Source organism: Apus apus, chromosome 6, assembly GCF_020740795.1.
Source record: "Apus apus isolate bApuApu2 chromosome 6, bApuApu2.pri.cur, whole genome shotgun sequence".
NCBI classification, from domain to species: domain Eukaryota; kingdom Metazoa; phylum Chordata; class Aves; order Apodiformes; family Apodidae; genus Apus; species Apus apus.
In genome coordinates this window covers 22,257,210-22,271,672 of record NC_067287.1, presented here as the reverse complement: position 1 = coordinate 22,271,672, position 14,463 = coordinate 22,257,210, and the positions used below count along the sequence as shown (strand labels likewise).

General features: G+C 42.9%; 1 protein-coding gene across 2 annotated transcripts in view; it reads left to right on the top strand.

Moving 5' to 3' along the window:
* The first annotated feature begins 267 nt into the window (after positions 1–267).
* Positions 268–14,463, top strand: part of SP3 (Sp3 transcription factor) — a 34,601-nt gene continuing 20,405 nt past the window's right edge. The window contains exons 1-5 of one of the 2 annotated variants that reach the window (XM_051622944.1): positions 268–555; positions 882–1,006; positions 1,183–1,296; positions 11,322–11,412; positions 11,518–12,678. In XM_051622944.1, the coding sequence (XP_051478904.1) occupies positions 549–555; positions 882–1,006; positions 1,183–1,296; positions 11,322–11,412; positions 11,518–12,678 (1,498 nt within the window). In that variant the 5' untranslated portion in view covers positions 268–548. Of the gene's footprint in view, positions 556–881; positions 1,007–1,182; positions 1,297–11,321; positions 12,679–14,463 lie in introns of both variants that reach the window. The other variant, XM_051622943.1, reaches the window with a different exon arrangement.

The following is a 14,463-nucleotide window of genomic DNA, read 5'->3' as shown; positions in this document are numbered from 1 at the left end:
GCCCCGCGGGCCGCGTCAGCCCGGCGGGAGAACCGCGGCGCCGGGGCCGCTCCCCGCGGCGGGGGCCGCTCGGGCCGGGCCGGAGGAGGCCGCGGGCGCCCGGCGGGTCCCGCTCATTGTTCCCGCACAAGCCCTGGCAAACAGGAAGCCGCCTCGGCATGAGGCGCCCCCCCCGCCCCGGGCGGGTGACTGGCAGGCCGGGCGGCCAATGGGAGCGGCAGCGGCGGCGGGGCGCAGCCAATGAGCGCCCGCGCGCGGGAGGAGGCGGGAGTTCCGGGCTGGCAGGCGGGCGGGCGGGCGGCGGTGTCGGCCGGGCCCCCTCTCCCGCTGCAAGCCCCACCTTTCGGCTTTCCCGCACCGTCAATCAAAATAGGAAAAAAAACCCCGGAGTAGGCTCGGGCCGCCGCCGCCGCTTCAGCCCGTGAGCACAATAAGCATGTCCCCAGCGGCAGCCGCCTAGCCCCAGCCAGCAGGGCCTGTGTGCAAGCCAGCCAGCCCGCCTGCCTGCCTCCCGCCCAGCCAGCCAGCCGGCCGCTCGCACTCACACCATGACCGGTACGTACGCACCGACCGAGCCGCCCTGCGGGGCTCCCTGCTCCTGCTTCGGCCCTGCGCTTCCCCGCTCCGGCCCCGGAGCGTCCGTGTGCGAGCGAGGCGAGAGCGGCACTGAGTGCAGCAGCAGGAGGAGCAGGGGGAGGAGGGAGAAGAGGGGCAGGGGCAGCAGCACGGGGAGGAGGAGGAGGAGGAGGAGGAGGGCTCCGTGCGGGAGGGCGGGGGGAGCGCTGGGGTTAGGGGGGGGGGGGAGAGGGAGGGAGGGAGAGGGAGGGGGGTGATCGCTCCCGTCAGTGACTCTCCCCTCCCCCTCCCCGCTGTGCCCGCAGCTCCCGAGAAGCCCGTGAAACAAGAGGAAATGGCTGCCTTGGACGTGGACAGCAGCAGCCACAGCGAGTATCTCCAGCACGGCAACGGCGCCGCCTCGGCCTCAGCCGGGGCGGCAGCCCCCCAGGTAAGCGCAGGCCCGGCCGGGCGCCCTCCCCCCCCCCCGGGTGACACGTTGTGAGCGGGTGCGGGAGCCGGTGCCGCCGCCGCCGCTTCCTGTGTGCGCGTCTGCGAGGAGCCCGGTCGCTGTCCCGCACTAACCGCCACCCACTTTCTCTCCCTGAACCCGCCCATTGTGGGTAGGACGCTCAGCCGTCACCGCTCGCTCTGCTGGCGGCCACCTGCAGCAAGATCGGCCCGCCGTCGCCGGAGGAGGATGAGGCCGCCGCCGCCGCTGCCTCTCACTCTGCCGGAGCGGTGAGTGCCCGCCCCGCCGCTCTCGCACGGCCTGCCGGGGGGAGAGACAGCACAGCCAGCCAGCCCGCCCGCCCGGGGGGAGGGACGGGACACACGGCACTGCCCGCCCGGGGGGAGGGACGATAGCAGGGCCGACCTGCCAGGAGAGGGGTCCCCGGGCTCCCCTGCCTCTCCAGGAGGAGCCGGGCTCCCGGGAGGAGGAGGGAGCCTCGCTCCCCCCTCCCCCGCCATTGGGAGCGGCGCCTTCATTTACTTTCAAAATCGGGGGGAGGCGGGAAACCTCCCTCCCCAGGCCCTGGCACCGGAGCGGCTCGCTCGGTATCCGGTGAGGCCGGGAGGCATCTCACCTCCACCTGAGCGCGCCCCCGGGACCCTCTCCTTAGCTGCCGGCCTGGAGCCGCGCAGCCGGGCAGGAGCACAAAATGAAGGCTGGCTGTAAGGAAGGATGTAGTTAGAAGTAAAATGGCTGTTTAGAAGCGAACGCGGTGGTGGAAGCTGCTCGCTTCCTGTATCGACGCGGTTTTTTCTAGGTGCAGTCATCATGCGGTCCCTGGTATGGCAGACTGAATTTCTGTCCCTATCTCTCTTGCGTTGCCGGCTCTGAAAAGAGCCTTGGTGACCTTGGGGCCTTGTGTGATGGAGATGGATCTCGAAGACTAGAAATGTATTCGTGTTGAAGCTAGTTTAACCATCTCCATAACGAAAGCGTAATGGAAACTCCTGTGTTCCTTAATTGGCCTAGCTAAACTCTTGTTGACATATGCTTCTAAAGTTGAAAGAGATAGGACATTTTTAGATAACTACTGCCTCAAAATATCACTATATTAAGGGGGACTTCCAAGATACCTTTTAAAATGGCAGGACGTAGTAATTTTTATTTGCCTTAGTCCTTGGGAAATCAGATATAATATATATGTTTTTCCTTTTTCTATACAAAAAGGATTTTAAAGCAAGCAGAAGCAGCTCTTTTTTGCTTTTTAAAGCAAGTCTTGTTTGTTAAACTTGCTGTACCACAGCCTTGTATATTTTTAGGTTTCTGCACATAGGAAAAAAGCCTGCAAAGCATTGTACTGGTGAATGAAGGGGCTTTGGCAAGCTTTTAACAATTGTCAAAACGTTAATCATAATGTTCAGTTCAAGAAATACTCAAGTGCTACACTTCAAACACTTCTAATCTGTACATTTCTGTTTACATGAAAGGACCTGCAGCAAAATAGTTGTCTGAGGTCATGCAACAGGTTGTAGACTAATGACAGAACTTGAAAATATATTAAGATTCTGACCCCCTTTCAGGTGTCCATTTTGCTGAACCTGTTTATTTTCTTATGCAGTACACTTTTAAAAATCTTTCTAGACCTTAAGAGCCTGATACCTCTAAAATTTGTTTCATAATACCAGAAAAGTGAAAAGCACACATGGAAAAATGAATGATGCTTAAATGATAGCTTGCTTTCCTATATCCACCTTAAGGTTGTTCTCATTTCAAAGCTGGAGTTGTGCATCTTGAGGATGGGTTGGTCACTTAGCATGAGCAGTGCTAGGTCTGATGAGGTACTAGAATGGTAGTACAGGACAAACGGTTCTTAAAAATTCAAAATGAGCAAAGCAGTTTTGAAATAGTACTACTTTATTCCTGTCAAATTCATCTGTTGTTATATTTATTTATAAGGGGCTTTTCAGGGCAAGGCAGAAGCAATTCAAGAAAAGCCAAAGTCTTAGTTAAAACTAAATATGGATATAAACTCACTCCTTTTCATACAAGCAGATAGGCTCCTCCTACATATCTACTGTGAGTTAGGTTATAGCATTCTGGTAATTTTTACACTCCTACAGCATAGCTCTTGAATGATGCAGAATATTTTGGGTGGAAACTAAATATAAATTGGAGGAGATACCTACAGTAGCTGGACTAGACACTGGAGTTAATTAAGATGACATTAATAAAGGCAGGGATTGATGTCTGGGAAACATATTCCTTATGAAAAACTGAATACTGAAAGGGTTTTAGTGCAGTGAAGACTTTCATTTTTTTCTGGTTCCCTTATTATATCTTATGGCAGGGAGTAATGGCTGGAAGAGGGAGGGAGGAGCTAAAAAGGCTTGAATTGTGGGTACCTCATAACTCATGCAAAAATGAAACCTATATGCTTGGACATAGACATATTGTCTTCCTCGGATTTGTGATGCTCATCCCTTTCCGAGGAATATAGAGGAATCAGTTTGATATCCATTTATGAATGATGGTGCCTAACATAGTGATGGGGAAGCAGTCCTTTCCCACTATCTTCTATACGTGGACTGCTGAATGTCTGGTAGAGCTCTCAAGCTGTATAAATGGGTAGTAGAAGTTAAATTAGGTGTTTCCTTTTAGAAGCATTTGGTGAGCTTGCATGTATAAGGATAGTGGTGGTGTGGTTTTTTGGGATTATTTTGTTAATGCTTTACTGACATTTGCTTGGTCGGAATTGGCAGGGCTGGAGCCAGTATGCTAGGCTATTATTGCACACTGTTTTCCTGGCTGAAATGGTATGCTGCAGCTGCTCCCAAGAGACCAGGAGTATGATTTAAAAGCAACAGCAACAACAAAACTCCCATAGGAATGCAGGGAATATTGCGTATCTGGGATTTGGGGAAGAGCTAGAGCAAATGTGATTGTGTTTGCTATGATCTGGTTGGCCCTGCTTTGAGTGCAGAGCTTGGACCGGATGACCTTCAGAGGTCCTTTCCAACTGAAATGATTCTATGATTCTATGTTGGTATTTGAATCCAAGCCTGCTGTTTGAGTGGATGCCACTTTATGCCACTGAAAGGCTTAGTGTGGAAATAAAAAGACTAATGAATGTGGCAACTGCTTGGTATGGAAAGCAAATTAAGACCACCATTGATAGAACTAAACTCAACCCTCTTCTCCCTTCTATACTGTCAATGAACTGGGCAGGCTCTCTCTAGTCCACAGGGTTTTCAACTTGACCCAGGATCCTGGTTAGAGTTGTATTTACTTTTGGATGACAAAATACTAGCAGGCATTACTGCTAATCTCATCTTTGTGCGTTAATGGAGATTGCAGTCTTTCAAGCTTAGGCTTTGACACTGATTTATTCTGCTTGTGATCATCCGTCACCAGTGCTTTGTTTTGCTTGCTGGTGTTTGGTTTTAATGTAGATGGCCTTGAGATTGTGGCTTGCTTACCTGAGAATCTTTTCCTCGCTTGCCATACTGCTGTATCCATGGTTGGTTCAACTGCTTGCCATGGGAACTTGCCCTTGAATATTGTTGCCTGTGGGTGTGTATGAAAGGCTTGCTGGGGTGGTATGCACTTCTGCCTGACCTATGACAGCTCATATGTTTTGACCTTTCCAGATGTCTTTCCATCTCTTGGCAACCGGAAGTCTGACAAGTTTTTTTTTTTTCACCGTTTACATTGATTAATAATTCTACTTTAAACTTTCATATTTAGGATTTTTTTTAATTTAGTTTTAAATTCTCTAGTCTCATTCCAGTGGAAACATCTGCAGACATTTTAGCATTAGGTGAAAAGGTGAAGCAAAGCAGAAGGTGGCAGAGCTGTGCATATGGGAGAAAGCAAAAGAGGAAACATTCTAAAATGTAACACTTGGTGGTCATTTGTCTGGTTGTTGCAGGATCAGATGATTGTTTAAGAAGCTACAAAGTTGCGATGATAACCAGTTGTTTATGTTCTCTGGCTTCATTGCAGCAGAAAGCTAAAGACAGTCTTGAACTATCATGCTCCCAAAGGCCACTCTTATGGTTGTGCTGGGCATGGCTGGGGCAGTGAGCAAACAGTGCAAGACTGATGGGAGTGCGGGTAGGAGGGCTGGAAGGCGGGCAAATTACGGAAAGTGGCAGGCTGGCTAACAAAGCTGTTGGCTGTGACAGCTGCCAAAGAATGGGAGCTGTCAGAGATGACTGCTCCAATTGTGGTATGAAGTTGCATCTAGTGCATTGCAGGCTGCACTAATTCTTTAGGGTTGGTGTTTTGTTTTGTTTTTAAGAAAAAAAGCAGAAAGGAATGATTTATTTGTGTTGTTGCTTACCAAGAATAGGTGGAAAACATTTGGAGAGGTTAATAATTAGCAGTGTGGGGAAGATGAATATTGTTTGTCTGCAGCAGACAAGCCATTTGTTTGTATCCTTTACAAATAAATGTTGGAGTGTTAAAAGTCTGCTTGGGCATATCTTGAGCTTTAGAATTGAGTATCAGTGCTTTGCAGAACTTAATGAAAATCTGGAATTTCAGGTTTTTTATGCCACAACATTGCTTCAACCATTTGAGATGAAACTAGCTTAACCTTGGTTTAGGTGGTAATAGTGAAATATGAATTTCATGTTTTCCACTAGGCAAAAATATGGACAAATGTTATGTGTCCGTGCTTAGGTGTGTCAAGTACATCCTTTTCAGCTCTCTGGCCTTTATGGTGGTTTTGAGAAAGCTCAAAGTTATTCTGGTATCCATTTTTCTCCTTTATGGATGGTAATATAGATTCTTGATGCTAAATTTCTGGATAAAAACAGATACACCAGAATGTGTTCAGCCATCATAGGAAAAGGCTTCTTGGTTGTCTTGCCTCTCTCTGTTTTGTAATTTTGCAAAACAGAGAATGGAGTTCCTAACAGAATGTTTCTCCTGCCACTGTCAAGAAGCTCATCTTTTAAAATGTTCTGTGATTTTCACATTCCAATTGTCTTCCTAGTGCTGGATCAGAACCAACTGTAGAAGCTCTTTTACAGGTGCTTTAAGGAAGTTCTTAAAAATTCTGTTAAATTTCTCTTTACAGTTTTAGAGAAAGTAAGAAAATACATGTTTAAAAACACTTTCATTTTTAAAGACACCATGAAAAAAGTTCTCTGATATTTAAACAATAGTAAGAAGTGTAAGATTTCATAGAGCAGTTGAGGCTCTATGAAGTGAGCAGTTCTTCTATGTGAACTGCCTTCTATGAAGCAGCTGAGGTAAGGATCTCTGGAGATGTTCAGGTCCAACCCCCTTGCTCAAAGCAGGGTCGGCAAGAGCAGATTGCTCAGGACTGTGTCTAGTGAGTTTTGAGTATCTCCAAGGATGGAGAGTCTACAGCCTCTCTGGGCAGCCTGTCCCAGTGTTTGATCACATTTATGTTTAAGAAAAGAAAAAAGAAGAAGTTTTTTTTTCCTTATGTTATGGGGGCAGAGTCAAAAGCTTGACTGAAGTAGTGATAAATAATATCCCCTGCCTAAACCCATCTACCAGGCTGGTTGTCTCGTCATAGAAGGTTGTCACATTATGTAATTAAGCATAATTTTCCCTTCCTAAGTCTAGGCTGACTACTTCTGATCACCTTCTGGTTTTTGGATTTTTTTGTGTGTGTGTGTGTCTGTTTTGTTATTGTGTCCCCCCGAGGTTATTTGAAGGTTTTGTGTGGTGTTTTTTTTTTTTTCCCCCAGGTTATTTTTAAGGTTATTTGCTCCATTGCCTTTCCAAAGATCAAGTTGAGGCCTCAGGTCCTGTTTCTTGTCCTTGATGATTTGGTGCAGCCTTCAGCACCTGAGTTGAAGGCACAAGGAAGATTAACCACTTCATGCAAAATTCTAGTTTGGCATGCAGTTATAGAGATTAACATGCATATATAGAGTAATAGACAAGTTTACTTACATACAAACTGGTTAGAAATGTCTCCTTGTTTCCATGTTTCATTCCTTAATACTGCAGCTTTCTTGTTTCTGCTAATGTCAGGGACATTTTATTAACTTAATTTAGACTTCTACTAATTAAAAACAAGCTATTGAAGCTTTGGATCTAGTTGTCCATCGCAAGCAAAAAGATGTAGACATTTATTTAGTGAGGCACAATAAATGTTAAATATGTTCCACTAGGTTGGAATTATCTTTTAAGATAACATTTTTTAGCAGCCCCAGATAATACTTTTTTCACCTGAAGCGTTCTTTGATTCTCTAAACTTTTGATATGGGCAAAGGTATTTCTCTGAATTGAGTGGCTTCATTGGCAGAGGTCTGAAACATGGCACAGAATTAATTTGCCTTAACAGGCAGCTTTGTGTCAGCTGAACCACAGTGACTGATGTTGAACATGTTTTTAACCTATGGCAAATACAAAATAGAATGTATTAGCTCATACCTTAATGAAAGAGTTGAAGCAAGTGCATTTTATCTTGTATTTGTAATGACCTAAGAATGCACATATAGTTTACTGTAGCTTGGTAAACACATGGTATTAAACTCATGCATTATCACCCTAACTCTTTAATAAAACAACAATTTGGATGAGGCAGTGGCCAATCTTGTTCATTAGGTATGTGATTTTTAAATGTTTAGGAGCTCGTGACTCATTATCTATCCACCTTTGCTCATTTTGCTGATGCTTTTGCTCCGGAACTAAATAGGGCAAAAGTGACTTTCTGAAAAGTGCAGCAAAAAGCAGTCCACAATAGACTAGCACAGGCAAACGTTTGGTAGTTCTTTAGCAATAAAATACTGAAGGCTAATAGCATGTGTCTAGTTGATATTTGACATATTGAAATGCAGGTGCATATACCAGTTCTTACTAGGATGTTTCTGCCCTTTCCAGTTTTACTTTGGTGAAAGAGGTTTTATTTTTTTTCAACCCAAGTCCTATTCCCCAACATGCTTTTTAGATCACTGTATTATTTGTCTTGTCTCCTTCCACATTTGACTTACTGTTGTTTTAATTTTCTGTAAATAAATTGGACAAGACAATTAGATTTTTATTTACCATGATTCCTAGTTCTTCAAATATGAGAATTCTGGCTCAGAGTGATCTCTTTATTTTTCATGCTGGAAGTGATACAAAGCTTGTTAAGAGTCAAAAGACAGGCCGAACAGTGGTTGTTGCTTCCACTCTTTGGTGGCACTTGACCTTTCTTCAGGTGGACATATAATTTGATTTTAATTCTTCTTGTGCCTTGTGCTAGCTATTGTCTTTGCCCTATTCTTGTCTCTTTCTCTTGGTTCCTGATACTGCTCCCAGCGAACTCCCCCTTGCTTCCTGTTCTCTCCTCCTTGGCTGAGTAGTGCTAGTGCTGAACTTTCCTCAGAGCTTTGTCCCTTCCTCCTGACTGAAATCGTCCAGCCTTTTCTTAAAGGAGCAGCCTCCACATAACTGCTCATATCAGTTGGTAAGGAAAAAAACCGTTGCTTTATCTCTACACTCTAAGTATTTTTCACAGATGGCTGAAAGACTGCAAACAAACTCTGGTCTATTAGGACTGCTCTGTAAAGATCACTAAGCAAGTGGGCTGCAGATGTTGCTGTTCATCTGTCAGTGGTAGAACTTTGAGTTACTACAACAATGCTTAGCTGCTTGAGGACACGGTGATAGGTTACTACTCTTCTTAGTAGGAAAAGGAATCCAAGAAATACCCTACTAGCTCAGCAGATTTTGAGAAAGGGTGTAACAGACAGGTTGATGACCAGTTGAGGTTAGAGATGATCCTCAAAAGCTCTTTACCGTGCAGGGTTTTTTCATGCTTTAATGCTAGAATTTTGTTAGCTGCCAGATAGCTTCTTGAAAGCCTCGCCCTTTTTTTGCCCCTCCCTCCTCATGATTCATCTGGTAGTGTCTGATAATAGCCAGCTATAGGAGCAACATGTGAATAACAGGCATTTCATGTACTATGTGTAGCAGTAGCTTTATATCCATGTGCACAACTGCCCTAAATTCTTCTATGGACTGACAAATGCATCTCCTAAGAATGGTTCTGTTGAACTAAAACCCTTAGCAGGATTTGAAGGGAGATTTCACTAGATCATGAAAAAGTGAGGAGAGATGTGTGCTCAGCATGAAAAGGGCAAAGGCCATGGAATGGCAATATGGAAATCAACATATGTTTGGGGAGGAGAAGAATAACACAGGTCACTTTTGTATCATGAAGCAGACAGGTTTCCTTTGAACTATTTCTATACTAATTTTTTTTTTTTTGCTTATGGTATTTTGTGATGTTTGCCTATTGCTTTTATGGGTCTTGATACTTTATAAAACCTTCAGTTAATAAGTATTTATATACTAGTGAATTGAGTACTTAAGAAATTTTGGCAGCATTTCAGCAGCTAGTAGCTATTTGTAAACAGTCTTGAACATTAGTATAAAGTTAATGTGGTAGTAGAGAAAAATGGAGTTGTTTTCCTTTTTCTAAATAAGATGGTGTGATGGAATATTGCATATTTTTTTCTAATATAATAAATTTTAAAGTTGAAAGACTAAGGGATTTAAGTGTTCTTTAAATAGAAGTTAATCAATATAAGAGGAAAAAAATGGAATTATTGTTATTCCTTTTTCTCTTTCTGATCCTTTAAGCATTAAGGCTATAAATTAGTTTTGTTCTGGTCATATTTACTAATAAACTACCTGAAAGATTATATATAACCCTAAGGCAAAATAAGGCTGTGATTTTTTTTTTTTTTTAATTTGTAATTGTTATTTGTATAGCTCTTGAGAGGAATTTAGAACCAAGATGTGTGTTTCCTTATTGGAAATGCAGCTTGTCATACACAGTAAAATTATTTTTTTAATAAGTACTCAGACTTAAATTGTGTATTTTTCTTGTGCATGTAAACATTTCATGTTACAGCTCAGAATAGAATAATAAAGTGAAACTAGTTAAGTCCTAGCCTACCCTGTGAAATAAATTCTCTTGGTTGCATGCTGCAGGATTCATTCAGGCTGGCTAAGTCTCAATGCTATGTTAGAGAAGAATAAGGTGTGTGCTCTGTTTTGCATATTGAGTTTTTATTCTAGAGGAAGTCAGAGTGCAGCATCAGAAGAAAGACGTGATACGCTCCAGTAACTTCCCTACCAGGAGTGATCACAGGATCAGTGCAGAAGGACTAACTAGAGCTTTTCTGTCTGTGTCCTGTGAACTCTGCCAAGGAGACAAAATTTGTTTCACAGAGCTGAATGAGTTGAAAGACAATTTACTTATTGCTAAGTATTAAATTATTCCATTGGTTTACTGTAGTGCTGTCAAACAGATAAGGGGACAACTGTTTTAGATTGGTGGTTATTTACAATACCAAGTTGATTGACTACACAAATCTGTGCTAAGCGTTGCAGGATGTTAAATCTAGTTCTTAATATTCTGTCCTGAAAAAGCTTGTTTTGGTAAAGAAATGTAAGCACAATTTACTGAATAAGGAACAAAAGCATACTACATCAGTCCTTAGGTTCTTTTAATCTTTAACTGTCTGGGTTCTGTTCTGAAATGCTGACCTTTTCTGTTGTTCCAACTTAGTGAAGATAGATTTTTAAATTTTTTTTCTCCCCCTAATGGATACATATGACTAATCCAACCGTGGTTTCAGTGTAAAAGTCAGTTTAGAGGCCATCTTTCCTAGTGAAACAGTAACTTGTACAAGCTTATAAATACTAGGACTTTGTATTATGTGTAACTTAAACTGAGGCTCTCCAGTCCTTCCAACCATGTGACGGAGTCACCTCTTAACACTCTCCATACTGGTGAGAATTATACTATGCACATCTATACCGTATATAACATGGAGTCAAAAGGCAGTGGAGCTCCAGGTGACACTGGCTTCGTGGCAGTTCCTCCACTTCTGAGCAATAGATGCTGGACTAGGTAAAGAGTCATAGTTGAGTGCCAGGGTAACATGGTGATGACCAGCTCAACAGCCTCTGCCAGCTCCCTTCCTCCCACAGCCAGGGTGTGGGGTTATTCAGCAGCCCCCACACCAGGATAACCCTGTTGCTGGTCATCTGATGTAGCCATGGCACAGGAGCTGCATTTGACCTGCTTGTGAGACACATGCAGCTCACGAACCACAGGTTGGTTACCCTGACTTGGGCATTAGCTCACTTACAAAATCTGCATTTTGTAGTTCTCTTCCCATTGCTATCGTTCATATGGGGTGCACTTGCATGTTTTCCAGTAGTGTATCAATCTCTAGTGTTGAATTGCATGGATGTTCTAGCATATAGTTTGTATGCCTCTTGTTTTAATTTTGTTGGTTTGGTTTTTTTTCTTCTTCTTTTTATTCAGACAGGGGACTTGTCTTCTGTGCAACTAACAGGAACCCCAAATAGATGGGAAGTCTTGTCTGCAGCTCCTACCACCATAAAGGATGAAGCTGGTAATATAGTACAGATTCCAGGTGCTGCCACAGTAACTTCAAGTGGGCAGTATGTTCTTCCTATTCAGAGTTTGCAAAATCAACAAATCTTTTCTGTTGCACCAGGATCAGACTCATCGAATGGTACTAACGTACAATACCAAGTAATACCCCAGATCCAGACAGCGGATGGTCAGCAAGTTCAACTTGGCTTTGCAGCCTCTTCTGATAATACCAGTATAAATCAAGAAAGTGGTCAAATTCAGATAATTCCTGGCTCTAATCAAACCATCATTGCCTCTGGAACACCTTCGGCTAATATTCAGAATATCTTATCACAGTCTAGTCAAGTCCAGGTTCAGGGAGTTGCAATTGGTGGTTCGTCTTTTCCTGGCCAAGCACAAGTAGTTGCTAACGTCCCTCTTGGACTGCCAGGAAATATTACTTTTGTACCCATCAACAGTGTTGATCTAGATTCTCTGGGACTTGGCAGTGGTTCTCAAACCATGACAGCAGGCATTAATGCAGATGGGCACTTGATAAATACTGGACAGGCCATGGATAGTTCAGAGAATTCTGAAAGGACTGGTGAGCAAGTTTCTCCTGAAATCACAGAAACCGCCACTGATAATGATTTATTTGTGCCAACATCATCTTCATCACAATTGCCTGTGACCATAGACAGTTCTAGTATATTGGAACAAAATGCAAACACCTTGACCACAACTAGTGGTCAAGTTCACAGTTCTGATCTTCAGGGAAATTACATCCAGACATCAGTCTCTGATGACACGCAGGCTCAGAATATTCAGGTCTCCACAGCACAGCCAATTGTACAACACATACAGCTTCAAGAGTCTCAGCAGCCAACCAGTCAAGCCCAGATTGTACAAGGTATTGCGCAACAGACAATCCATGGCGTGCAAGCAAGTCAAAGTATATCTCAACAGGCTCTTCAAAACCTTCAGCTGCAGCTGAATCCTGGAACTTTTTTAATTCAGGCACAAACAGTGACCCCTTCTGGGCAGATAACCTGGCAGACATTTCAAGTGCAAGGAGTTCAGAACTTGCAGAACTTGCAAATTCAAAATGCACCTGGTCAACAAATAACTCTAACCCCTGTACAGACTCTCACTCTTGGTCAAGTTGCAGCAGGTGGAGCGTTGACGTCAACTCCAGTTAGTCTAAGCACTGCTCAATTGCCAAATCTACAGACAGTTACAGTAAACTCTATAGATTCTGCTGGTATTCAGCTGCATCAAGGAGAAAATGCTGGCAGTCCTGCAGGTATTTATTTTACTCTTTTTGCAGAAAATTGTTTTTTATTATAGCATGTGGTTGGTTTGAATGGTGATAATTGTAACATTGTCTTGTGGAAGCCTACAAAATACAGTGGGTTAAACATAGTGATAATAGATTTTATTTGAAACTGCTATTCTGATAAAAACTGCTGTAATGGTAGAGCATAATCCCACCTCACTTCTTTTAGTATAACTGTAACTCCCAACTGGTCATATTAGTTAACAGCACTTCTTATACAGTGTTTATTGGTGCTTCTGAGTCTTTACCATGCAGAAGTTCTGCATACTAAATCGTGGAGGGGGAAATCTGACTATCATCTACCACTCTTAAGTGTCATGAGCATACCCCATTCTTCCCAGTCCTGACTAGGTGAAGTTTTCTTGGAAAATTCCAGTATTTCTGTTCATACAATTTTTTTTTTCCCTGAGAATTTTCAGACCCCCAAGGTGCTGTTACTGATCCACTGTTTTGTTAAATTTAATTCCTACTGATTTAATACCAGTGTAAGTACAATGTACAGAACTCCTGTAAGCAGAAGTGAAATAAGCATGTAAATACCAAAATGGAGGCTGTGCTTAAGAACATCTGTGAATTTCCAGTACTACTTATTTGCATTATGTTTCAGAATGTATAATTGTTAGTAATAAATTTCACTGTGAACAGAGAAGCAAGGCAGTTTTCTTAAAATAGGTATTTCTTAATGTGAGAAAAAATAAACATGCCTGTGCATTCCAAATCTCAGGGCGTAGCTACGTAAAAGATAGAATAAGAGATTCTTGAGGTTGAAGACATTCTGCTATACCAGAAGCCATTTAATTTCATCAGTGCGAGGTTTTAGCCCAGGCTAGTTATGACGAGCAGAGTGAGCAGTAATTTGAGAGGGAACTGTTGCACACGGTAGCTTGCAAATTGCTGTTTTTATAAAATTGTGTGATCTAAGGCTCTGTCTGTTTCATTAAGATACTGAAGCATAAGTGTTTAAGTAAAACATAAATGTTTTGTATTGTATGCCTATTTAAGCATGTGAGAAGAATGCATTGTTAAGTGAAAAATGGCAAGAAGAGCTGCTGGATTGGACTTATTTCAAAAGCCTGCTGATTATAATACTTTTATAGTTATTGATATGGGTACAGTCTGTGTAAGGAAGGTTGCTTTCCCTTTGAAATCTAAAAAAAAAATAATTCAAAATTTTAAGCTGGGGTATTTTTCTAGTTCTATTTGTTTTGGAAAGGACTTCTATATTATGGACTTGCCACAGTGAAGTTACCCAGACCTTGATGAGCTCTTCATTGGCTCGTCAGCAACAGCACCAAACAGAGGAGTGTGCTGCTTGCAGCATTTGCTCTTCTGTGTAATCTTGATTCTTAAATTTTCTATTTCCAATGACCACAGAAAGTCTTGGTTTGTCTCCATCACACCTTGTTACCTATGAGTATAGACATCAGTGACAAAAAGTATGTGTTGTGCAACTATTTGAGAATACAGCTGAACTCACATGTCAGAATCTAACAGTTGGAGAAAGGGTCCTGTGGCAAAAATGAAATACAAGGAGGATGATAACTTATTCATTTCTGACATTTATATTTGGTATAGGATCATGTAGCTAATATTATTGTTTGTGGAGTAACTTAGAAAAAACTTGACAAGAAAGATGGAAAAGGAGAGAGGAACCAAAAGAAAAGACACATGAAAAATAAGTGGAGCCTGCTGTGTGCTCTGTTTATTAGTTTGTCTGTTTACAGGCCTTGAGAGTATTTTAATGGTGGTTCA